Below are 26,868 nucleotides of genomic sequence, written 5' to 3'. Positions count from 1 at the left end.
TATACTTGAATTCTGGTTTAAAATTCATGAAACCTTCTTTTCCAAGTTTAAATATTTGGAAACTTCAGTTTAAGTCTTGCTATGGTTTGGGTATGGTTTGAGGGTATCCCCCAAAGGTTCATATGCCGGAACCTTGGTCTCTAGTGTGTCAGTGTTCATGTGCTGGAACCTTTAAGGTGGGTAGGCTGGTGCAATGTAATTAGGTCACATGGTCAAAACTAGCCACAAGAGAGGTGGGAAGTAGTGTGGAAAAACTCCTACCTAGGCAGCCATGTGACCATTTAAAACTCAGATATTCTATTTCTAAATTTAAAAAGGGGATAATGGATGATAGAAAACAATAAGGGTCTGTCCTATTATCACCATCTTTTGGTGATTATCAAAACCAAAACAACAAAACAGTTGTATAGTTTTAAGCTTAGATGTGAATATGTAGTCAAGGAGTAAAGTGGGTGCCTTTTGGAGAGACAACTATATTTATGTATCTTATTCAATATTTTTTGCCTTTTTATCTCTACCATCTAGCATAGTACGTCACTGAAAATAAGCACATAAGAAATGGATTTCGAATAAATGAATGAACATCTTTCTTTGCCTTTCTTGTGCATTCCATGTGATTGTGTATTCTTTTTTGCCCTTGCTGTTTATTTGTTCCTGTCTGTATTACTTGATCATATTGACTTCCTCATATTATTTTGACTACCAATTCCTGAAGAAGATAAGATGGCTTGAAAAATAAAAGTTTTCTGACATGAGTTTTCATATCTCAAAATAGCTATTTTGTAGATTTTGTCATTATATTTTGCTTTTGGCTTTCTGTCAATGTATAGATTTATTTGTTCATGGATTAATTCTTACTACAAATTTTCATGAACTCTCATGCTCTGCTAAGTGTTGGAATATGAAAATACATGAGACCCATTCTGCACCTCACGGAATGCAGTGTCAGTGCCACACAGTCTGGGGAATTCCATGCCAAGCCCCATGCCATGGAATAAACTGAGGGAGAAGCACAGTGGTTGAGAGGTTCAGGGAGCAGGCAAGATGCTACCAAATGCACACTGGAAAGAAGTACCTGCATGTCCGAGGAGCAAGAGATTCCTAGAATAGGGACTATAAAAAGGCTTCTGCATTTTAAGTAAGGAAGTCATGGATAAGCCTTAGCAAGGGACAATTGTAGTTGCTGGAGGAGTGACAATGTTGGGAAGTCAGAGAAGGAAGACAGATGACATAGGATATAGCTGTGAAGCTGGTAAACTTGGCTTTACAGTAAACTTGATTGTAAAGCCAGAGGACACGAGGGATAACAAAACAAAAAGATTTAAAGGAAGACTTTAAAAAAATTTTTCTGGAGTACTTATATGCTGAAGGAAAGAGAAAGCTGTAGAGGGCCAGATATTTGAGAATGACAGAGAGAAGGAATAATAATTCATACAGCTTGGCTTCAAGGCAGATAGAAGAGTGCATTTTAGCACATAGATGAAGAGAACCTCAGAAGAAAGGAATCCTCTGGTTTTATATAGGAAAGGAGGACAAGGGATGTATATTATACTTGCAAAAGTTTTCTTAACAGACATCTAAACACATGAATCAGGCACTGTTTAGATGTCCTGCCTACAGAGGTTAATAAGCCAAGGTTGTAGTCTAGTGGGGGACCTAGATAAGGAAGCCAGCTAGATAATGTGTGGTAAGAGCAATTAGAGTTGCCATCAGCCTTAGTGAAATTATGGTGGTAGGCTTGAGGTAAAGCTTTCCAGAATCAGAGAGGATGGGGTTGCATCTGCAAAGAGAAAGGGACCTGGAAGAGAGAGGAACTGAGATGAGGATTGGACTTGGAAGAAGTGGACCTGGATTATAGTGGTTGAAAACCATGGGTGCAGGTGTGTGTGTGTGTGTGTGTGTGTGTGTGCGCGCGTGTGCGCGCGCTATGCAAGTCTGTCTATCATCTATCTATCTATCTATCTATCTATCTATCTATCTATCTATCTATCTATCTATATATATATATACACATACTGAATATGTTTAAGTATCAGGTGAAACTATTTGGGAGTACTTGAGAAAATGAATTTTTATGATGAAAGAAGCCTCTTGCTTATCTTCCCTCCCCGTCTTTGATGACTTCTTGAAACTAATTTAGGTGAAGAAAGCCACTGCTTCCAAAAGTGCTTTGGTACTCTGGCATAATTTCAAAGAAATCTCCTTTCCCAGTTAGTTAACTACATTTCCCTAGGAAAAAAAAATCTTCTCTGTCAATGTAACATCCTTTAACAGGACTCCTGCTGCTTGCTTCTTGTATATTGCTATGGCAGCTGTGAACATATATACTATTGATTGTTAATGTGTGATATAAATCGACTGGAGCATGCCCACTAATTGGTTTGAGAGCTAGATATAGACAATGCTGTCTTATAGTAGCCTGTGTAGATAGGCCTAGTCATAGGGTTAATTCTGCTTGACAGCACATCAGCAGCATCTTGAGAGTAATTACCCAACAGAAGTTTTCCCACAGCCGATCAGAGAGCTTCAAAGGCTTCTGAATTTACAACCAGTATTAACCTATATCTGAAACATAATGTTCCCACAAGGGCTCAGTTTTTTTTTCTCCTTATTAAATGTATGGGGTTACTAGGTTCATTTGCTATGTGCTAAGAACTGAGTGAAATTATTTGGTATTAATAGTTGAAAATCTTGAATAATGAAGTAAAAAGAATAATTATAAATCCGTGTTTTTATTACTTTATTATATTACTGAAGCAAGTTAATCTGAAAGGTTGGGTGCTTTTTAAAAAACACAATTTATCCTGTTTCTTTAAAAAAAAAGAAACTAAAATGTTGGTATCATTTTTCATACTGTGCTATCTGTATTGATTTGTGCATTTTTAGGGGACCTAGGTTAATGCATGCACTGAAAATGGTTAAAATAAATATATGTTTACATTTTAGAAATGTAAATTGTGTATTTACATTTTAAAAATATAAATTTTATATTTACATTTTACTTCTTGGTCAACATACAGAAATCTATAACTATTACACCCCCCTCCCATGAAATAACTATTGTTATTTTACAAACTATTTTTATATTCTAAAATTTTTTTCACTTTGCAGGTCAGAAACCAAATTTGACTCCGGTTCAGGTATGTTTACATTAATAACGTTATTCTGGCTATATTTTATTTACATTATTCTCTGAGGATTAATTCATCAGATCAAGAACCATTTTGATTTTAAACAGACTGGGCAGTCTCTTTTCAAAACATGAGCCCCACCTCAAAGCAGAGCTATTGGCTGCTTCAAATCATAATTTGAGATGTTCACTTTGGGATTCTTCATAGTTCTGCAATAAGCATTAAGTGTTCTATATCTGCAGAGTTTCAGTTTAAAAGCAGAGGAGGGGGGTCGTAGTCGTACATACTTTTTGCTCAAAATAGAATATTATTTTCTCCATGGAAAAAGCATCTTGAATAATTTGAAGATTGTCTACAAGTGATTTGTCAGCAAATGTGGGTGATGGATGCATTTAATCCAGCAAAGTATGATGAGTTTCAGCCAATAGAAATGGAATTTGTCTATGAATTTGTTTTTAAAAAAATGTTTTATTGTGGGTTATGGAAAATGAAAATCACCTTAAACAGTTGTTTTATATCTATTAAGACAAAATTTATATTCTCACAAACTGGCATATCAGCTTCATTCTATGGTTTCTTTTTGTAAAGCATGATGTAGCCATGTAATCCTCAGGTTTGACTATGTCCTTATTGTTGCTTTTGAGATTTATTGCTTCAGAGTCCTTGATGATATTTACTTTAATTATAAATAAAAAATTGTTTCATGTTCAGTTTTACAAGAATTAATGTCTTTTAATAAACTATTAATACATAAACATTGGTTTTTGATTCCAGGAGAAAATAATTTGCAGAAAAATATATAGTGTGTTGAGTTTAAAAGTAACATTCTTACTCTGGTGTGAGTTCCACTGTGTTTTAACTTAAAAAATATTTTTGCCTATTAATATCACAAAGGAACCAAGTGCTACAAATACTTTTTGATAGTGGTATTAAGGAGCTAACATGCTTTTCTTCTTTATAAGCATCATCTTTTATTGTATTGCTTTATGACTTTCCTCAATTAGGTGAGACTCTTTTTTTTATGAAGTTTATACATTAAAATTAACAAATTCACCTAAGTTGAGAATCTTGATTCCAGGAATCCTCTTATTCTGTGTGTCCCAGGTCTTCTGAATTACAGATGACAGTGATAGTGTAACATGAACAGTTTTGGTAAACAGTATTAACTATCTGGAGACTGAAGATGTGGTGCCATTGTACCAGCTATTTGACTTTTATTGAACTGAAGGTGACTCAGAATATGGTGAAAAGTCTTTTTCATTTTGTTAATACTTACAATTTATAAATACAATTGAAAAGTAAATAAAATGAAAAAAATTTATGGAGAATGTGTTTTTACATAAAAATTATGTCTTTTTAAGAATCTCTGCCAGTCAGTTACAAAATATTTAAGAACTTACTTTCTTATGATCTGATTTAATTTTCCTAAACAGCAAACCAGAAACTGGTTTTAAGGCACAGAATCTGGAATATAGCTTTTAAAAAGGAAAAGTCCACAAGGTTCATTTCAAAGGTAAACCTGGAAATGGTGTACAAAACTGAAATATTAGGCAGCTATTGTCAAAATCAGATAATTTATGTTAAATTTTCAAATCCAAATTAAAGTGTGCTGCTAACTTCTTGTACTGAAGGTTAGTATTTATCATGGAAATAGTTATAACATCTGTACGTGCACATATCTTTCACTCACAGTAACCAAAGATTTTGTCCATGAGTCTTGTTTTTTTTCAAGTCCTAATTTTTTTGTTTTACTGTCTACATGGACAACATCTGCATGTCTTTGAGAACTACAAAGTTCTGCACTCTTAAAGTCTTATGGGGAATACTGATTAAAAGTTTATTTATTCTTTTAATTTTGAGTTTAAATATAGAGGAAATTCAGATGGTTTCAAATTAAGAAATAGGTAATTATTTTTCTTAAAGCTCTTTTAGCTGGATAGTGAATGAGAAATCATGACAAAGGAAGCGAGAAGTTTGTTCTTTGGCATTTTGTCTCATGCAAATTTTGGTTAGAAATAAGGTAGCATATTGGAACAATTAAATGTATGACTTTAATAGGTTCAGATTTTCTATTGTTCATTGAATACAGAAGAAAGTAAACTGGCTCTGTTTAATGTTGTATACAGCTGTGACAAAGCAAGATTTCTAAATGAAGAATGATGTCAATCTTTCTAAGAAAAGAAACCTTAAAAAATAAATACTCTGGTCAGTGACTAGCCATAAAAGAAAGGATTTCAAAGTCAAATTTCATGTATTTATATATACACATATAAAATATGTGTATACATATATGTGTGCATACACACACACAGAGAAATATATATTTTAAAGGAAAGTATCCAATTTATGCAGAGCCTAGTGCACAACATTTGTAGTTTGTACAAAGGAGTTTCAGGGTATGGAAAGAGATTCAGGAGGAAAGAAAGTTTTCATTGCCTGCACAGGTAAAAACAAATTTTCAGTTTAATATGTATCAAATGATCAACATAGAAAATGATATAAAATTTCTATCAGAATTGTAACAACTTGTTTTATAAAAGCAAGTTCACAAACAACCTCCTGGTATTTTTTAAGTTAAAAATTTTTATAGTGAAAAATTTCAACCACATTTGAAAATAGAGGTATAACATTATGAGCATCCAAAGAACCAGCATCTAAATTTTACTTATTAATAATTGACTACATTTGTTTCCCCTAGTTTTGTTCAGAATATTTTAAAGAAAAATACATATATTTCACATGATTTTTTAAAAAGCCTGGAAATTATAGATTGTCTTGACTTATTGAAAAGTGTCAATTAATTTCAGGGGTTATCTATCTTAGAAATATGGATCACATACAAATTATTATGAAAAGAATCATAGCATTTAGTTAAGGAAACTTTGGAAATTCTTTTTATGGGGCATTGTGTTGTTAAGAAAACCTTTCACCACAAGGCAGAGGCACTGATTTAATTCTGATCTGAGAATCTCAGGAATGTTCTATTCTCACAATTAGTTTGGCTAAAACTTTAGTTGCTGTATAGCTGTGATCTCTATATATTGAGTTACATGCTGATTAAAAACCTTTTCTGTTGGTTTATAACTGGATCATCTAAGGTTTTGGTTTTGCCAGTTGAGAATAGCAAACCCACAATTTTTTTTTTAAGGTTTCCATTTTAACACCAGTTCCTAGTTGATGTAATAATAACGTTGCTTGCCTAGATCATGTGGAACTGGTGATTTTACTAATAGAGTAAAACAGACTTCCTTTTATGTTCAAAAGTAGCAAGAAACTGTGCTCTTCTCCCCACCTCCCAAGAAGGGAAGTTAGTTGATGCTGGAGGAAGCAGAGCATTGAGTTTAATGTAGTGATTAAACATGAAAGCCATATATCAAATCTCAGGAGAAACATGCTTTTGAAAGAAGCAGAGAACTGTGGAGCATATTGCATGATAGGCTATATAAACAGAGCCCTGGAGGTCAGTGTGTAGATGCAAACCAATTAAATAAAGAACTTACTGGCTTTTGCTTTCTATCATCTGGATGGGGAGGATCACAAGTTAACATGCACAGGGTTGAAGTGTAAACTTTGCTGGAGTAAGCTAGGCACCTTTGGAAACTTCATTAACTCTTTCAGTCCACTACCAAGATTATTTTTTAAACCAAGGTTGCTAGGAAGTTAAAAATAAAAAGTGAAAATATGTGCTGTCTTGGCTCTTTTTAACAAACCCTATTAACCAAGGTGTTAGTAAAGAGAAGAATGGAAGAGAAAACAGGATGAGCTGCTGAAAAAAGACCAGAGTTAGCTAGCTCTATGGTCAAGAACATGCACACGTCTTTTGAAAACAACCCATTTGAGTGCTAGACATGGTGGCACATGCCTGTAATCCCAGCAGTTTGGGAAGCTGAGGCAGGAAGATCCCAAGTTCAAAGCCAGCTTCACAACTTAATGAGGCCCTAAACAACTTAGCAAGACCCTGTCTCAAAAATAAAAAATATAAAAAGGGCTGAGGATGTAGTTCAGTGGTTAAGCACCTCTGGGTTCAATCACTAGTAACTCCTCCCCCCAAAACAAACTGCCACCACTTGAAAAAACAGAACTTTGTAGAATAAGTGGAAAAATACTTTTTTCTCTTCTTCCGAATTCTGAGAAGGCAAAGCTATAGCTAGAATTTACTGATCACTAATATAGATTACGATATTGTTATTTTTGTTCTAAGAAGAACCTGATGTTCCTAAGTTAATAACAATGTTAAGGACTGTCTGTGGGCTAATTTTGTAGTCTTCACCATCTCAGGCAATGTTTGGGTGAGAAAATGAAATACCAAGTTAAATGGTATCGTTTCATGGTCCATAAACATTCAAAACAAAGATTTTTTTTTTTTCCTTTTGAGTCATGTTGGCCAAGAAAGTGAATAAGCTTATGTTTAGTGCTTGTTGATTCTGGGCTTCTTGGAATAGCTGTACTAAGGAAATGGGCTCATAGAACACAGCAACTCAAAGGTATAAGATTTCATGAAAGCAAATTATGGAGGATTAAGAAACCTAATGAGCATGGTTTAGTGTGGAGGGTTGAGGCGGGAGCTCACTATTAAATAAAGCCCGAAAGTGTAGAAGGTTAGGAGATCCTTAAAGACACGATAATAAAAGGCACAACAGAATATAATTATCCTGAAGAGAGGGGGGGAAAGCTTCCAAAGAACAAAAAGCAGCTAGTGTCGCTTTTAGGATCTGTAGTTAAAAAGGAATCTACACACCAGAGTAAGAAAATCAAAGAACACAATCAGTTAAAGCATAAGGGCAGTGAAGAATTGAGTGAGCTGTTATGGTAGCCACAAGCTGAAAGGAAATGAGGAATTTAAATGTTGTGCAACTTGAATTTTCAAAGCTTATTAATAGATAAGACAATTTGTCTAACATGGTAAGCCTTCCTCAAGAAATATTAGTTAGAAAAAGATTTTCAGTTCTTGTGTGAGAATATGTTGACAATACTTTTTTGTTGCACAGTTTAGTTTTGCCATTTTACATTTCTTTTATTTTCAAAGGTCTTGTAACAATGAAGAACAAGGAAAGCAAATATAAATTATTTGATATGAATATTGAATCTGTATTTGGGCATAATTCAGTATCACAAATAAGAAATACTGATTTTTCCTCTACTTATTCATTCTACATATATTTATTGAGCATACTATATGCAACATGTTGAGGTTATAGTTATGAAAGAGGGGGTACAATTCTTCCTCTCATGGAATTTTACATTACTTGATCCTTTGTACAAATTCACATGGATTTCTCTCCATATTTAACTGAGGTGGCCTAACAAGGCTAAACTTAGATCCAGATGGTGAGTTAAAGAACTCTTGATATTTAAGCATGAGGTGATTATCTTTTAGGTTTAGACAAAAATCACCTGTCTTTATTCAAACCATGTCACTTTGTTTTCCACTTTGAGTTTTTAAGAGACTAGCTCAATAATGCTAACAGTTAGCATTGTAGTTTTTTATATAGCTTTCAATAAACAGTGACATTTAATTATCATCATGAGATTGAGATGAGAACAATGACAAATATTTGTGAATACTTTCTTCTTTGCAGTTATCTATCTATTGATCCATCTATCTATCTATACCTATCTGGATCATATTCAAGGTTGACCTAAAAAATCAGGCAACCTTCTCTACAATAGCTCACTATATTATAAAAAAGCAAGTAAAGGGGACAAAGACATTCAGCTTCTTTTATAAACTAGTAGTTAGCAAGGCATAGTGGCTAACTACTGAGGTTTGGATGAAATAGATTTAAGTGAGGTCTCTTCTTATTTCTAAAAATTTTAGTGGTTACATTGGATTTCTTGTGTACCACTATGCTACATATTTAAATCTTATATTTTTTCTTTTGCTAATTCAGAATTAAAACATTTAAAGCTATAAATTTTTTTCATCAAAGATTTAGCTGGATTCTAGAGGTTTTTATACTGTATTTTAAATAGTTGCAGTTTTGATTTTCTTTTGAATACAATAATTTTTAGGAAAGTAGTTTTAAATTTTCAAATTTTCCATTTCTGCTTTTGATAATATTTTTTGCTTCATTGCTTAGTGTTCAAAGAATATGGTCTTAACTAATTGTTAGTAAATCTAAAAGTAGTACATAAGGATTTTGGGCTTAATATAGATTTAATTTTTATGACTCTGTTGATGATTCAAAACACTATGTTTGATGCACATTCAATAGATAAATTTGATTCAAGATAATATAACTTTTATATCACTATTTATTTATTTGTTTGTTTATTTTATTTGAAGAGGACTTTGAAAGGAGATAGTCTGTTATTCAATGTGTTTCACCTGAATTCCGCGTCTTTTGATATTACCATCTGTTGTAGTTGGGTTTTTTTGTCACTGTGACAAAATAACTGAGAAAAATAACTTAGTGGAAGAAAGATTTATTTTGGCTCATGGTTTCAGTCTATGGTCAGAAGAAGATCATAGTAGAAGGGATGGTAAAGGAAAACTGCTCATCTCATAGCTGGAAGGCTGGAGGGAGAGGGGAGAGAATGAATGAAGAAGAAGAAGGAGAGGGAGAATAAGAAATAAGAAGAAAAAAGAGTGGGGAGGAAAGGGAGAAGAAGGAGGAGGAGAAGAAGTAGGAGAAGTAGAAGGAAAAAGAAGAAAGAGGGGGAAGGGTGCAGGGGAAAATGTACTCTTCAAAGGCATGCCTCCAGTGACCTACTTCCTCCAACTAGGCCTTGCCTCTTAGTGTTTCCACCACCTCTTAGTTATGCCACCACTTACGAACCAGCCCATGGGTGGATAAGCCCATTGATGAGATCAGAGCCCTCATTGTCCAATCATTTCCCAAAAGCCCCACCTCTGAACACTGCTGCATTGGAGACGAAGCCATCAACACAGGAACCTTTGGGAGATATTTCAGATCCAAATCATAACACCATCCCTATAGTGTCAGCTTCACATGCTCCATGTGATCTAGTGCTAGCCAACTTGCTTGGATCGTGCATTGAGCTTGTCTTCTTATAAAGACATTATTCCAAATCAGTGCTCATGCAAATAGAGGTTGCTCTAAATAGGAAACTTATGTTATTCCAAATTCATTTGTGAAACTGAAAGATGTTTTATTACTGGTAAATACCAGTGCTGTCCCCTTCTCTTACCACTGCTAACCCCCCAACTCCATAGAAAGGCTCTGAGATTTTTCTATATGCAAACCTTTGTTTTCTGCATATAGGATACTTCCCAGCTCCACCATTTGTCTGGCAAGATTCTATTTTTCTTTTGATGCTCACCTCAAGTATTGCTGCCTCAATTAAATATGGTGTGCTTTGACTCCTTCCCAGTAGTCAGCCATCCCTTTCTCTGTCCAAAAACTTATCTTGCACATGCATTTTTGGTGGCATTTCTTATCTGCTATAATTATGTGTATATATATTTTCTTTTTCTCCAAATCTGTGAGTTTCTTAAAGTCAACAACCATGCCTCTTTCAACTTTATTGCTTTGGTATCTGCTAAGAAATAATTACTCAATAAATAAAAATTCCACAAAATTTTTAAATTGATTTTATTTTTTAAATACATAACAGCAGAATGCATTACAATTTTTATTACACATATAGAGCACAATTTTTCATATCTCTGGTTGTATATAAAGTGTGTTCATACTGATTCATGTCTTCATACATGTACTTTGGATAGTGATGTCCATCACATTCCACCATCATTACTAACCCTCTGCCCTGTCTCTTCCCCTTCCACCCCTTTGCCCTATCTAGAGTTTGTCTATTCCTCCCAAGCTCTGCCTCCCTACCCTACTATGCATCAGTCACCTTATTATCAGAGAAAATATTTGGCATTTGTCTTTTTGAAAGATTCCATAAGATTTGAGATCTTTGTTCTATTCTCTAATTGTGATAGATATGCTTAAATAATGATAAAAGATTTATTTTCCCCATTTGCAGTGTTGAATTCTTGATGGGAAATGGCTAATTAGCCAGAGATTATGATCCAGGCCTTTTCTATCTATGGGGACATATGACTAACTCTTGCAGTGAAAGGTATGCCATTTCTGGGTATAGAGGGTTAAATTTGCAATATGTTCTCCCACATTTCTCTTCTTTAGTTATTAAATAGAAATACTTGTTGAATGTAAGGGCACAAATTTGGCTACTTCGATGCAGTTGTGGTTAATGGGCAGTCTCTGTTTCTAATGTTTTCAGGTGAAGAATACTGTTGTTGTTTCATTGAGCCAGTATGTAGACATTTTTTTACTTTGATTTTGTGATCTTTATGATCAATAGTTTTGCATGTATGAAGAGCTCTTATTATATGTAGGACATGGTAGAGGATACATGACTATGACACAATTCTTATTTTATGGTGCTTATAAACCAATTGAAGAGATGAAATCTATAAGTTCAGGGCAATATGAGTGCAATCCCTAGGAGACTAAAGTGGAATCCTAGGAGAATATTAGAAAGGAGAATTCTTTAGGATAGGGATTGATTAGCACAGTTTCTTGGTGGAGGTATCTTTAAGGATGGCATTGGGAGAATGCTTTAAACAGAGAGCCACTTAGGGTCAGGCATAGTGCCACAGGAACCAAATGTATTTGAGGAACAGTAGGTAACACAACTTGCAAGAACTGAAGGATTTTTGTTGCAGGGTCCTGGTATAGTTGGGAGTCTGTTAGAGACTACCTGCTAAAAAGTTTGGACTTAACTCTGTAGGTAATGATAATAAAAACAATTGCTAACATTAGTTTTATTCTTACTTTCTATTTATTAATTCACTTAATTCATGCAGACTATATATTATTATTCATTAATTTTCCAGGATGAAAAATAAATATGAACAAAAAAATATTAAAAAACTCTACATTTTATTTTTATTTTTTTAGTTGTTTATGGATCTCTTTACTTTATTTATATGCAGTGCTGAGAATTGAACCCAGTGCATCACACATGCTAGGCAAGTGCTCTACCATTGAACCACAACCCCAGCACCCTCACCCCCTCCAAATTTAATTATTATACATTAAAAGCATTGACATTATGTTTTCATACAATATCATGTGATAATGTTTGTTGAATAAATAGTGAGTGATTGAATGACATGGAATGATGTTGATTTTGCAAAGAAGTATACTTTGCCCCTTTTGAAACAATATGGAATATTTGACACTAACAAAAACATTTTTGTTGAAAAACAATGTCTACAAATTATGTTATTTCCAAATCATTCACATTATGGATGGAAGAAAGGCCATTTGAAGAAGGTAAGAGGTGTAAAGGATCAAAAAATTCAACAATGGAGAAAATATTTTATGACAAAACAGCAACACAAACTCAACAATGCACATTCAAGTTTTACATTTATCAGTAGTTTTTCTCCCCAAAATAATAAGTTTTATGTTCCCCAGGCATTCAAAATTAAGAGTTTGGGGTTTATTTTCACATTTTAGATTTAAATTTTTTTATTTTTGTTATGAGATTTTAATAAAATGCATTAAACTTTTTCCATGTAATTGTATTCTAAGAGTTTGCTTTTATTATGAATGAAAGCATTAAAATTTCATTCAAATGAAATATATTTGAACTGAGTTGTAGGAATTTGTTTAATTGTTTTATATATTGTGACTTGCTTTATATCTACATACTTGCTTTTTCAATTATATAGGAATTTACTCAATTTATTTTCATCATGATCTACATTTTATTTAGCATTTTTCTTTGAGATATTGTCAGATATGTGGCTTTCACTGATTTGTGTATTAGGAAATTTCTTGTTCTAAGCAATGTGATAAGTGTATTTATTTTTCTAGCTCTGTATGATTTCATATGTTTTTTTTTCAGGATTGTAGAATACTGCATATCTAGAACTTAGAACTGCTTATTGTTCCCATTATGTATATTATATATATGAGAATAAAAATTTCTCTCCTAAAAGTTTTGCAATCATATTAAACTTATTCATGATGAAATATAATTATTTTTTCCAAAAGTTTTCTTTGTAAAGCTATTATGCATTTTTGTAACTTAATAATTTTATAAACCATCAAATATAGTCATAACAGATCTGTCAGATCTGGATGTAACTTCATATAACTACACACTGATATTTTTGTTAAAAGAAATTTTCACAAATGAATATATGAACTTAAAAAAGAAATTTTAATGTCAGAATGAATACCTTTTCATCAATTTGGAAGTTTAATTTGCCCCTGTTTAGTTTCACAGAGTTTTTTGTAACATTTCTGATATAAACTTTGCACATTGCCTTGAGCAATTATTAGTCTAAATTATTTTAGAATAATTTAATATCTAGCAGAAGCAATTCTTGGCATAGAAATGTACTACTGGTAGCATATTCTTACACAATTGTGATAACCATGAAGGAAGGTCACCTCTCTCTGCTATTTATTTTTTAATGAACAGGACAATGGAGATTTCTTACTGTTTTGTCCTCATGTGTCTGTATTATACCTATGGAAAAAATAATTATATCTCAGTGCCAGTGTAGTTGTGCAGTTGATTTAAAAGTTGATTCAATAGCTAGTTGCTATTATTTTAGTATTTGTAAACTTCTTGGTAATATGAGTAATAATTTTTATTAATGATGAATGAATATTTATTCCTGAAGTAGGAAATCATATAAACACAGATGCATTATTAGTTCAGTTATTTTAAAGTAAAGCTATGCATCTTGATAACAACTAGTTTTATTTTGAAGTATATATGATTCCATAAATTTGGGAGAATTTATGGAATTCTGCCCCATTCACTTTCCCTTTCCTCCTCCCTCCCCCTATTCACCTTCCTCTACTCTGTAATCAGTTTTTAAGAAAATTAACTTTTATGGTTTTTCAAAATACATATTTGTTTTATTGGAACCCAATGGAATTATTTCTTTTCTCTATTCTTTTTGGTTGTGGGATTGTGTGTGTGTGTATATATATATGTGTGTGTGTGTGTATTATGTGTATATATTTCTCTCCTGCAATATTTTATTTGTTATAAATTTTAGGATAGAACATTAAAATTGTGGTCATTAAAAAGAATGTGAAAATATTTTAATCTTCTTCAGTCATTAATTATGTCATCTTTTATATATATGTATATATACTTATTTATTTATATATATGTGTGTGTGTGTATATATATATATATATATCCTTATGTATATATTTATTTATTTATAGACAGGATCTCACTAAGTTGCTTAGGACCTAGCTAAGTTGCTGAGGCTGGCTTTGAACTCGTGATCCTCCTGCCTCAGCCTTCAGAGCCATTGGGATTACAGGCATGCACCACTAAGCCTGACTGGAATCATTTTTTTATTTTATAACATTATTGGTAGAGACTCACTTTCCTATTTTGTTGTTCTTACTGCTGGAGTTAACAGTTTTCTTTTTTTGGCATGATTTTCCCCAAACATATTTTCCCAATTCCTACAACTTTTACATATATATATATATACACACAACACACACATACATACACACAATACAAGTCATAGATTCATATAAAAAAAACTGAAAGCTCCTATACTTATCTGCTAACCACACTTGTCACTGTATCAATAGCATAGTTTTATATAGATGATCAGAAAGAGTAAAGTTATGGCTTAGAAAACATTTTAATCTGTTTCAAATAACTTAGTGGGGGGATCTAGTAAAGATGACATGATTAATGTCTGAAGAAGATTAAAATATTTTCACATTCTGTTTTTAATGACCACAATCGTAAGTTTCTACCTTAAAATTTATAAGGAGTAAAATACTTCAGGAAAAATATATCATTCATAATCCACTTGAAGTTGTTTTACCTTATCAAATTGTGCTTTCTTTTTAGCTCAAACAGCATAAATTAAGAACAAATTTTTAACAAAAATATAGCTTTTGGGCTATCCTTAAATATATTCATTAAAGTGTTAAGATTTATTAGGTTTAGCATGAAAGATCTAAGATTGTTGTTTTCAATTAGGGAGGGTAGCACTTTAGTCAGTATGTAATTTTTAAAAATTTATCTTTACAACTAGACAGCTCTTCATCATTTGGAAATAGGCCATTTTAGAATGTTTAACTATAAATGTTTTCTATGTTCATAAATAGGTGACAAGTATAACTATTAATGTTGGAACTTTGCCCATTGGTTCTAATTGCTCTGTCTTTTTTATCCAGAGATAATGATGTGTATTCATTCTCTGTCATATTTACCTAGTGGAAGTCTTTTTAATCCCCCATTTTTCTCCTTCACCGAGGTTATGTGTAAATACTACGTAAAATGGCAAATGGAAGAAGTCTGCTTTGTCTAAAGATACCATTCATCTTAAACAAACACATCATCCTGTCTTTGAAAGAATAGTGATATGGGTTTTGTTTGGTGGGAGGAAGAGAATGGATAAGACCAAAGCAAAAATATGTTGCAAATTATATGAGCTGGTATTAAATCCCTTTAAAACTGTATACATTTTTCTGATTGTGTCTGCTTAGGAGAATCAATTCAGTCCCACCCCAACTTTGCTTTATCACTTCTTTTTTTTTTTCAAAGAGAGGGGAGAGAGAGAGAGAGAGAGAGAGAGAGAGAATTTTTAATACTTATTTATTTATTTTTTAGTTCTCGGCGGACACAACATCTTTGTTGGTATGTGGTGCTGAGGATCGAATCCGAGCCGCACGCATGCCAGGCGAGCGCGCTACGGCTTGAGCTACATCCCCAGCCCTCACTTCTTAATTTCCAATTACTACTGGCATACCATTTGTATCAACACTTGCATTGATTTCTGAAAGAAATCTGAAGCTAATCTTCAATCAGTTATAGTATAATTTTTCTAGCAAGCCATATTTATGAATTTATAAGATCAATATAGGAAAAAGAATACATTGCCTTTTAAAACTTATTTCTATTTTAAAACTTCACAAAATAAAATAAAGTGACTTTAATTAACTTCCTATACTCTGAACTTTCTTGGGGACAGAGGCCTATTTAATTCATCTATTATATTAATTACCACATTAAGTGCAATTGGGTGACAAGTGGTGACTAGATGATTTGAGAAGTAAATACCAAATGAATTAATATTTATTTACATTTGCTTACTTAAATGTCTGTGAAAACAAATGTTTTTGAATTGTACCTGCCATTCTTCTTCTTCTTTTTTTAATTTATTGTGTTCCCTTTGGTCCTGTTTTTTGGGTTTTTTTGTTTGTTTATTTGTTTGCTTCAGATGGATGGGTTACATTTTTGCCCTTTAAAAAGAACTTAAAGGGGGCTGAGGTTGTGGCTCAGTGGTGGAATGCTTGCCTCACATACAGGAGGCACTGGGTTCAATCCTCAGTACCACATAAAAATAAATAAAATAAAGGTATTGTATTCATATACAACTAAAAATAGTTTTAAAAAAGAACTTCAAGTTGTTAGTTATACATATTATTCCTTTTATTCTGTCTGACATTTAATATAACAAAAATATTTGATCTTGTATTTTTCTGTTAGTGTTGAGAACCCATTATCTATAACCTCCTTCCCATTCTCCCACTTTACTTTTGTACTCTTTTAACTTGTCTCTGATCCACAATATTTTGTACCATTCCTTTCCTTTCCTCACAAACCATGGTGTTCCAATGGATATTATTTCAAAAATGGTCTATATAGCCAACTATCTGAATTATTTATATATACTATAGATTGTTATTCACATCTCTGATGATGTCAAGGCAGAGGTCACATCATTGTGTATTAATTCCTTAAAAATGGAAATTGGTAAAGTGGGCTTACATGATTCTAGGATCTTTGTATGTGCTTCCATTAAGGGTGGACATTTTTTTCCCCCTGTCTTTTGGTATCAGGGGCTCTTGAACACTGATCTACAATCCAAGTCCTTTTTATTTTTTATTTTATGACTGGGTCTCACTAAGTAAGTTAGGACCTCACTAAGTTGCTGAGGCTGTCCTCAAACTCAAGATCCTCCAGCCTCAGCCTCTTGAACCTCACCATCATACCAGGTGACTCTTTTTTTCTTTTTTAATGATCAAATCATAGGTAAGATTTGAATTTAGTTCAAACTCATTTGCTAAAATTTTTAGGTATCAAACACTTAAAAATATGTACTTCAATAAATAATTAATAAGTCCAGTACTGAGGGAGACCATATTAAATATAATATCTTGCTCAGTGTGTTAAAATTTTTCATGTTATAGTTTAAACTTGGTCTTGATAATTCCTGAATTTTGTTTGAAGAGGTTTTTAAAATTAAATACCTGAAATTATAAATTTTAAAGGAATATTTTCATCTTTGATTAAATTGGAGTATAATTCATATTGATTTTTAAATGTCATCATCCATTTTTGGATATTTAGTAAAATTAGCAGCGTATTATAGCAGAACAAGAGATGACAGGATTTCACTTTGTTTTTCTAGTTCACAAAGATTAATGAAGCAAAGACCTTTGGTGTCAGTTTTGTTATAAATGTTTTACAGCTATATACCTTTAATATAGACTATATTTCCTTATATTTCTTGCTCTTATCTCATTATTTAAACTTTTGAGTTTATTTATGTAAGACTATTGTAGAGCTAATGGATGACAGGGTTAGAGTACAACGACACTATCTCATTTTAAAGGCATTCAGGGAGTTTGTTTGACACAATAAGGTTTGAGAACCTTCAAAGGGCAATGAACAAAGAGAAATAAGAGAAAATTCAACAGCATGAATAAATTAAAATAAAATTAATGAAATAAGAATTAAAAGGTCTGTATATTTTTAAGACTTTTGAATATTATTTTAATATTTCAGACTTACAGAAAAAACTATTTCAACTTATATTCTCACAATCTGTGTTTAGCAGTTTTGTTTTTTTTTTTGTTTTTCTGAAAACACTAACCAACTCTGAATATTACCCTTTTTTACCCATTTGGCTCTGAATATTTCTATTTTTGTTTCCTTTGTCTATCTGGTAGGTAAAAGGTGGAATCTCATTATTTTGATTTTCATTTTTAATGACTGGCAAGTTTTCTTCTTTTTCATTTTGATCATTTCTAACCCTTCCTTTGTGAATTAATTGCTTACTAACACTTTGTGTATGTTGGGAAGTGAGGGTAGGCATAAGAGCAGGGCTTGGATCAGATTATTTGGATCCTGACTTGATCTTTTAAGCCCTATAAAATAAGACTTGAGGAAGGCAATCTCTCTGAGCCTCAGTTTCCTTATTTGTAAAACAAAATAATTATAATGTCTACCTCAATGTTGTGAGGATTAAATAAAATAATACATGAAATACTTAGCAAAGTGCATGGTACACATTAGTGATGCTTCTCCTGCATCTAATGATAAACCTTGAAATATTTTTCTCAGTTGATCACTTTTGCTTTTTTCTCTATAGAAATTCAAAATTTTTTGTTAGTAGCATATGTAATCTTTTCTTTATTTTATGATATTTACTTTGGAGTTACATTAAGAAAATTATTCTTCACACCCAAGAATATGAAAATAAGATGGAAATATTTTTTCAGTACGACTGAGTTGTAAATGGAATCATAAATTTTTCATGATGCAAACTATAGAAAACAACTAATAATTCTATTACCTTTTATTTCTTTTAGAAAACATTAGCATTTACTCCTGTCAAAAAAAAGTTCAGAAACATTAGTTCACCTGTTTAGTAAGTTTGAAATGCTTTTTTTAAAGACTCGAACACTGTGTTCCTGGCTGATTTATGTGTTTAGCAAGGGTCTCTACGTATGAAGTGTCTTTGTGTCCACTAGAAAATGGTGATGTCCTTGGGCCAACGAAGTAGAAAAATGGTCCCCACCTCCCGTTATCACCACCATTCACCCTGTACTAAATGACTCCTGTGTTCAGGGGGGTATGCTTGTCTGGGAGTGACAAGTGGGACACGTGGGAACTGATCTCCTGCTCATGTGGGAGCAGGAGCTCAGTTCCCATGTGTATCTTCCAGAAGGCTCCCTGGGGCCGCCCAGATTGCACCTCTCCGTGAGAGGGTCCTACATTTCAGTGTTTCACAAAATAGCTCTTGAAAAAGTTTGAGAAAATAATGATTTATTTATATAAATCCACTTGCATAGTTCAACTGAATTGAGCGGACTTATTTATATAAGCACTTCATAAACAAAAAGCTTTTTTTTTAATTTTTTTTTTTATTGTTGGTCGTTCAAAACATTACACAGTTCTTAATACATCATATTTCACAGTTTGATTCATGCGGGTTATGAACTCCCAACTTTACCCCGTATACAGATTGCTGTATCACATCAGTTACCCTTCCATTGATTGACATATTGCCGTTCTAGTGTCTGATGTATTCTGCTGTCAGTCCTATTCTCTACTATCCCCCCTCCCCTCCCCTCCCCTCCCCTTTTCTCTCTCTACCCCTTCTACTGTAAATCATTTCTTCCATTTGTATTATCTTGTCTTACCCCTCCTTTCCTCTTATATATCATTTTGTATAACCCTGAGGATCGCCTTCCATTTCCATGCGTTTTCCCTTCTCACTCCCTTTCCCTCCCACCTCTCATTTGAATATTATGAACACAAAATGAGGAAAAGAGTACTGGCACTAATCACACAGCCCTCTATTTTACTACCTTGGGTATTAATGTAAATGTTCTCAAAGGTTGGTTTCTTCCTTGTAGTAAATAATGATGTTTGTGGAAAATCTGGGGCCCCATTTTAAAATGCTTTTCTTGTTATGGGAGAATTGATCAGTATTATTTAGAGTCTCTAGCAAAATGTGCTATGCAGAAGTCTCCCCCTGCAGTTGTACTTGCCTATCCTATAGTGCTTTTCTCTCATGCCCTTATATTTATTCTATTTTCTTATCCATGGTTCGTTCTTCCTAGGCTTGCAGTCTTTTCTACTGTGTTTCTTGGAGCTCTGATACCTTTGTAGATACACATTTTTTAAAATTCTCAGATCTCTTCACAAAATGTTTCTTTCATTTCTTTATCTCTCCCACTCTCCCTCCCTCTCACTCTTCTGTCCTTCTCCCACCTTCCTGCAACTGCAGTTTTTCTCCATACCCAAAGGCAGTGTTGTCAGAAAGTCTTTATTATTTCTGTCAGAACTTTACCTTTCCCTTTTCATGTGAGAACTCTTCTTTTGAGGTTTACCATCTTATGCAACCACTCATTGCCTTTTTCCATTACTGTGATTTATCTGCTTCCTGGTAAATGTTCTTCATTTATTGAAGATTTTAGTCTTCTCTAATTATTTCTATATTTATGCATGATTTTAGTGATAATATGGAAAGGTCAAGTTTGTTCATCTTTCATGTCATGACCCTTTTCCTTGACCCTCTCCCACCTACTCTGTTTCATACCCTATCATTTTACTTTCTTCCACATCCATTCCAGACTCCATGGTGACCATTTTTCTTTTGCCAGTGCTCCCTGGGCCCTGGGTTTGTTTTCCTTATGTTAAATTCCCCAGAAAACCCCCCAGTCATCTGCTTTCAACTGTATCTCCTTCAGCCCTGATGAAAGAAAGAATAAAATGATGGGATAGTTGCCACTGGAGATTTATGGCCTTCGATTTCAGATTGCCTATTGGTACTGTTCTATAGCCCACCTATGCCTCTATCACTTTTCTCAGATATCCTTGTCTACCGCTCTTTTCTTTCTGAGCAATAATCTTGACCCTGTTTTTTTAGAAACTTGAGGCTATGAGGCTTGAACTTTTCTTCTGTAACTACAAATATCTACACTCATACTTATCCCATTCCCTATACTTCTGGAGGAAAAGATGTACTTTTTTTGGTCCACAGGAATACCATCAATTCTCTCCTGCACATTATCCTATCATTATAATTTCTGAATTTTGAAGCTATTTGATTCTGCTTGCTTCTTTCTCACAGAGATGAACTCAAATAATCATGTCTTAAAAAAAAAAGAATTAAAAAAAAACCCAGAACACAGTTTCTTCAATTTTGTTTGCTTCTAACATTCATCTGTTCTTTCCATTGGACTTAAGGTTTTCAATGTACTAAACTGTTTCTACTTTGTCTTATTCATAGGAACAGCCTAATAAAAAAAGGAAAAAGGAGAAACTGAAGAAATACTAATGGTCAATAAGCATTTGCAAGAGTTCAACCAAACTATTAATTATAGAAAGGCAAATCATATTAACTATAAAAATGTTTGCCAAAAAAATTAGGACCTCAAGAATGTGGTTAAATGTCTACCCTCAAATATTAGTAGTAATATAAATTGGTGCACTCTTTCTGAAAAGCAATTAGGTAATTACTTAATTCAATAATTCTGCTTTGGGAGACTTTATAAAGAAAATATTCAGGGCTAAATGTGAAAGAATGTCAGGAAGCATTATCATAATGAAAATTGTTTTAGATTTTAAAAAAAGAAAGAAAGCCAGCCTAAATAGCTTAAATGTCAAATAATAGAGGTAGATTATCACACTCTCTCTATACAGGAAGAAAAGTTCAAAAGGAAATACACCAGAATGTGTATAGAAATTGAGAAAAGTGATTTATGATAGTAGTGTATTCCTCTTCAGAAACCACTGCTGTTTAAATGAAGATATCCACGATATATGTTTCTAGTTGTACTTTTAATTTGTGACTTTACAAATGTAGACTAAAATTTATTGTGTGGGTCTCTGGCTCTGTCTTTTCTTCATAATTCATATTCATATAAGTGGTACTGTCATATCAAACACTGGCTAGTAATATAATATACAGAATGCTCTCAAGGAGTGATTAGGTTTTTTAAGTCCATTGTAGGTTGTTTTGAGCTTAGATTGCATTTTGTTATAGAAACAACATATTAGAAAATTAGATTTCAAGGTCAGTTTATCAAACATTTTAACCTATAATGTACTTGGCAGTACGTAACAGTTTCAGTGGAGGATTTATTTAGAATTTTAGGTTGTGGTGCTAAGAATCAAATTCCCATTGGGAAGGAAAATAATAAAAGAAAGGAAAAAAAGCTCTCAATTCTCTTGAGGGTGTGGAGCGATTTTCAAAGATGATAAGTTACAGGTTTGTGTAGGTTGGTTGATAACACCAGGGGAATGATAAAAAATGTTTTGGGAGTTGTAAAGATCGAGGAAGCATGAAGCCAGAGTCCTGGAAGAGTTATCAACAGGATTGTTAGAGTTATAGAAGACCATGGAAAGCTGTATTAGAAAGAGAAAATTTGAACCAAGTGCTAAAAGAAAATGGGAGAATATCCCAGGAATCTACAGATGGAGGAGGGGAGAGGGTAAGTGAGGACTTCAAAAGCACAGTGTCTCAAGTGGCAAAGCCTTAGTGTCTGCTTCGATTTCTAGCCACAGTAGTCCTGCTGCTTGCACCTGGAGTCATTTATACTCACTTTAGCCAGCCCCAACTCTGGTTATTAGGTCTAGTGTCATTTAGAACAGTTTTTCTTTTTCTGTATTTGTTCTTTTTAGCTATACATGACAGTAGAGCGTATTTTGACATACAAATACATGGAGTATCACTTCCCATTCTTGTGGTTGTACATGATTTGGAGTTTTCCTGGTAATGTGTTCATATTTGAACATAGGAAAGTTATGTTTGATTCATTTTACTATCTTTATTATATCCATCCCCCCTCCCTTCATTCCCCTTTGTCTAGTCCAATGAACTTCTATTTTTCCCTCTCTCCTTATTATGTGTTAGCATCCACATATCAGAAAATTTGACCTTTGTTTTTTGGGATTGGCTTATTTCACTTAGCATGATAGTCTCCAGTTTTATCCATTTAACAGCAAATGTCATAATTTCATTCTTTATGGCTGAGTAATATTCCATTGTGGATATATACTACATTTTCTTATCTATTGAAGGGCACCCAGGTTGGTTCCATACCTTAACTATTGTGAATTGAGCTGCTGTAAACATTGATGTGGCTGCATCCCTACAGTATGCTGATTGTAAGTCCTTTGGGAGAGGGCTAACTGGGTCAAATGGCAGTTCCATTCCGAGTTGTCTGAGGAATCGCCATACTGTTTTCCAGAGTGGTTGTATCAGTTTGCAGTCCTACCAGCAATATATGAGTGTATCCTTTTCCCTACATTCTTGCCAGCATTTACTGTTACTTGTATTTTTAATAATTGCCATTCTTCCTGGAGTGAGATGAAATCTCAGTAGAGTTTTAATTTGCATTTCTATAATTGCTAGAGGTTTTGAACTTTTTTCATATATTTGTTAACCATTCCTATTTCTTATTCTGCAAAGTGCATAGAACAGTTTTTCATGACACTACCCCACACTGAAGAATGGCCTAAGGAACTTTTAAAAAATAGAGGTGCCAAGCCCATCACTGATGAATTTACTCAAGGTTGCTGCAATTGGAACTGAGACATTGTTTTAAAAGCTCCCTAGGTAATTCCTGTGTGTATCTACAGAGGTAAGTTGCTAGATACAGCCAGAAGTAGGTATACAAGGATAAAAATAGTGGATGTTGATTTTATTCGCTATTTAACTCTGTATCCAGCATAGTGCTTGATTGTTAATAGAAATTCAATGAAAATTTGCTTAGATACACAGAATGAATCAAGGAGGAGGGATGAGTGGATTTATAATTAGCTCAGCATTAGATCCATTGTGTCTTTCTGACCTTCTCAACTCAGACAGCTGGTCTTCTATCTGATTCCTGAGAACCCCCATTGGCACTCCACTTCATGTCTTCTCTTCTGGTCACTGTTTCTCAGTCCTTGTGTTAGGAACCTATCAACAATTGTGATCCCAAATCAGACTCATTTCTTAAAACCCAGAATGTTGCCTCTGAATCTCAGCCAAATAATAGAGTACCTATAATAGTAGAGGACTTGAAAGACATTTTTACTTCTTCAGTACCACTCCAATTCCCTGTCAGTGAGCTCCATTTCTTCCATTTCAAATTACTTCTTGTTGCCCTATTGCTTTAGAACTAATTGTAGTTTGTAAATGAATATAAAGAGGTGATTTTTTTTATATTCAGCAAGGCTTATTCATTATATATGATTCATGTCATTTTCTTCTTCCCTGTTTTCACTAAGCTTTATTTTATTTTATTTTTTTGTTTGGAAAGATGTGCATTAACAGCTCCTACAATAATTGAGAATTACCAAGTTTCTTTGTATTTTAAATAGTTTTTGTTTTATATAGTTTACTGCTCTGGTGCACATAAAAGTTCATCAGTGTTATATGAACTTTGTGAATTATCACTGTTGATTATTTGCTGTGCAGAAATTTTTCGTTTGCCATATCCGTTTTGTTTTTGCTTTCGTTGCTTGTGCTTTTGGGGTCATATCCAAAAAACATTGTTCAGACCAGTGTTGTAGAGATTTTTCCCTATTTTTTGTGATAGTAGTTTTACAATTTAAGGTCTTATCTTTAATTCTTTAATTAACTTTGAGTTCATTTTGGGGAGGGTGTGAAATAAGAATTCCATTTCATTCTTTCTTGTGCACATTTATACACTAGCACCATGCTACTCAAAAAAGAAATTCAAGAAAGCCATACCATGTAGTACTGAAAAGAAAAAAAAAACACTGAGGAATAAATTTAATGAAGGAAGTAAAAAAATCTTTAAACTGAAAACTATAATTAATGAAAGAAATTAAGGAAAACATAAATAGAAAGATATCTTCTTGGATTGGAAGAAGCAGTATTGTTAATGTGTTCATACTACCCATAACAATCTACAGATTCAATGCAATCTCTGTCAAAATTCCAAGTCAGGAATGGTGGTACTTGCCTGTAATGCCAGCAGCTCTAGAGGCTGAGGTAAGAGGATCATGAGTTCAAAGCTAGCCTCAGCAATTTAGTGAGGCCCTAAGCAACTCAGCTAGACCCTGTCTCTAAATAAAATATTAAAAGGGTTGGGGATGTGACTCAGTAGTTAAGTGGCTCTTGATTTAATACCTGGTACAAAAAAATCAAAACAAAACAAAAATTCAAAAAATTTTTTCACAGAAATAGAAAAAAAATCTTAAAAGCATATAGAACCACATAATATTTCAGATAACTAAAACAATCTTGAGCAAAAAGAACCAAAGCTGGAGGTATTGTGCTACCTGATTTCAAAATCTATTACAAAACTATGTGCTCTAATTTGAATGTTTGTGTCTTCTCCACAATTCATGTTGAAACTTAAATCTCCTATTTGGAACTAAGAGGTATAACAGGAGATGATGTGATTTTGATGGCTCTTCCCTCATTGATGGGATTAGTGCTTTTTAAAAGATCTGTAGGGAACTAGCTAGGCCCATTGTACCCTTTTGCCTTATGAAGACCTGGTAACAAGTCACTGTCTGGGAAGCAGAGAGATCCAGCACTCATCAGACACCAAATTTGCAAATGCTTTGATCTTGGACTTTATTGCCTGCAGAACTGGAGAATTAAATTTCTGTTTTTATAAGTTATTCAGTCTAAAATATTTTGTTATACAGCAGGAATGGCTAAGATACTGTGGTAATCAAAACAATGTGGTACTTTCAAAAGTAGATGAGCACAACAGACACATGAACAGAATAGAGAACCCAGAAGTCAATCTATTTATGTATAGTCAATTGGTTGTTCATAAAGATATCAAGAATACAGTAGGGAAAGAACAGTCTCTTCAGTAAATGGTTTTGGGAAAACTTCAACTTTGTTTTATATGAGAAATATTTTTATTCCTCTTTCAATTTTTTTTATTAATTTAAATTGTACAGAATATATAATTAGGGTGGTGAGTTTTTTTTCCTTCAGTGCTGTACCTCACTCCACTCTCTTCTTGCTTGTGTGGTTCCTGAGAAATCCAATCTAATTCTTATATTTGTTATTTTTCAACTGATGTGTTTTTTCCCATTCTCTGCCTTCTTTAAAAAGTTACTCATTGTCTTTGATTTTCTGCAATTTGAATGTTATGGCTAGGTATAGATTTTTTATATTTATTCAGCTCAGTGTTTTCTGAGCTTCTAGGACAAATGGTTTGTATTTGTCATTAATTCTGAAAATTTCTTAGCCATTTTTAAACATCTCTGTGTTCCTTTCTTTCTTCACTTTCTGATATTCTTATTAAGCCAATCTTATACCCTTTAAAATATTCTACAGCTATTGGATATTCTGTTCTTTTTCATTCTTTTTTCTCTTTGAATTTGTTTTGGAAACTTCTCTTGACATATCTTGAAGCTCACTGATTCTTTCCTCAGTTGTGTCCAGTCTGTTGATAAGCCCATCAAAGGAACTTTTCATCTTTGTTATAGTGTTTTTGATTTATAGCACTTCTCTTTGATTCATTCTTATAGTTTTTATGGTTCCTACCTACATTTTCATCTGATTTTACATGTTGCCCATTTTTCCATTGCAGTTGTTTTAAATTCCCAATCTAATAATCATAAATTTTTGCCATATCTGAGTCTGGTTTTAATGCTTGTTCTATCTCTTCAAAATATGTTAATGTCTTTTAGTATGCCTTCTATATTCTGTTGAAGACTGAACATGATACATTGAATAAAAAGAGCTGAGGTAGGTAGGCCTTTAATGTGATATTTTATGTTCATCTGGTTAGGAGTTAGACTTCTTTTACTATTTTCTGTGGCTAGAGATATTAACTTCTTCTGAGAGATGTTGTTTTTTCATTTGTAATATATTGTTATTAAACAGAAGCCCTGTTGTTGTGCTGCTAAAATGTGGGAAGAGAGGGTCAATTATATGAACCTGTGATCAGGTCTCGGCTGTCTCAATGAACCTGTGGCCTTCTGGGTGTGACTTTCACAAGTGCTTCTTAGTCCTTCC

General features: G+C 33.3%; 1 protein-coding gene across 5 annotated transcripts in view; it reads left to right on the top strand.

Annotated features, from left to right (window-relative positions):
* Positions 1-26,868, top strand: part of Msrb3 (methionine sulfoxide reductase B3) — a 160,167-nt gene that overhangs the window by 71,719 nt on the left and 61,580 nt on the right. For 4 of the 5 annotated variants that reach the window (XM_040280370.2, XM_005328702.5, XM_021728684.3 and 1 more), the window contains one exon: positions 3,112-3,140. In XM_040280370.2, coding sequence (XP_040136304.2) covers positions 3,112-3,140 — 29 coding nt within the window. Of the gene's footprint in view, positions 1-3,111; positions 3,141-11,084; positions 11,161-26,868 lie in introns of those variants that run through there. The other variant, XM_078053208.1, reaches the window with a different exon arrangement.

The sequence above is a fragment of the Ictidomys tridecemlineatus genome, chromosome 6 (assembly GCF_052094955.1).
Source record: "Ictidomys tridecemlineatus isolate mIctTri1 chromosome 6, mIctTri1.hap1, whole genome shotgun sequence".
NCBI classification, from domain to species: Eukaryota; Metazoa; Chordata; class Mammalia; order Rodentia; family Sciuridae; genus Ictidomys; species Ictidomys tridecemlineatus.
Note: the sequence above shows the minus strand (reverse complement) of the source record. Positions and strands in the feature narration are given on the sequence as shown.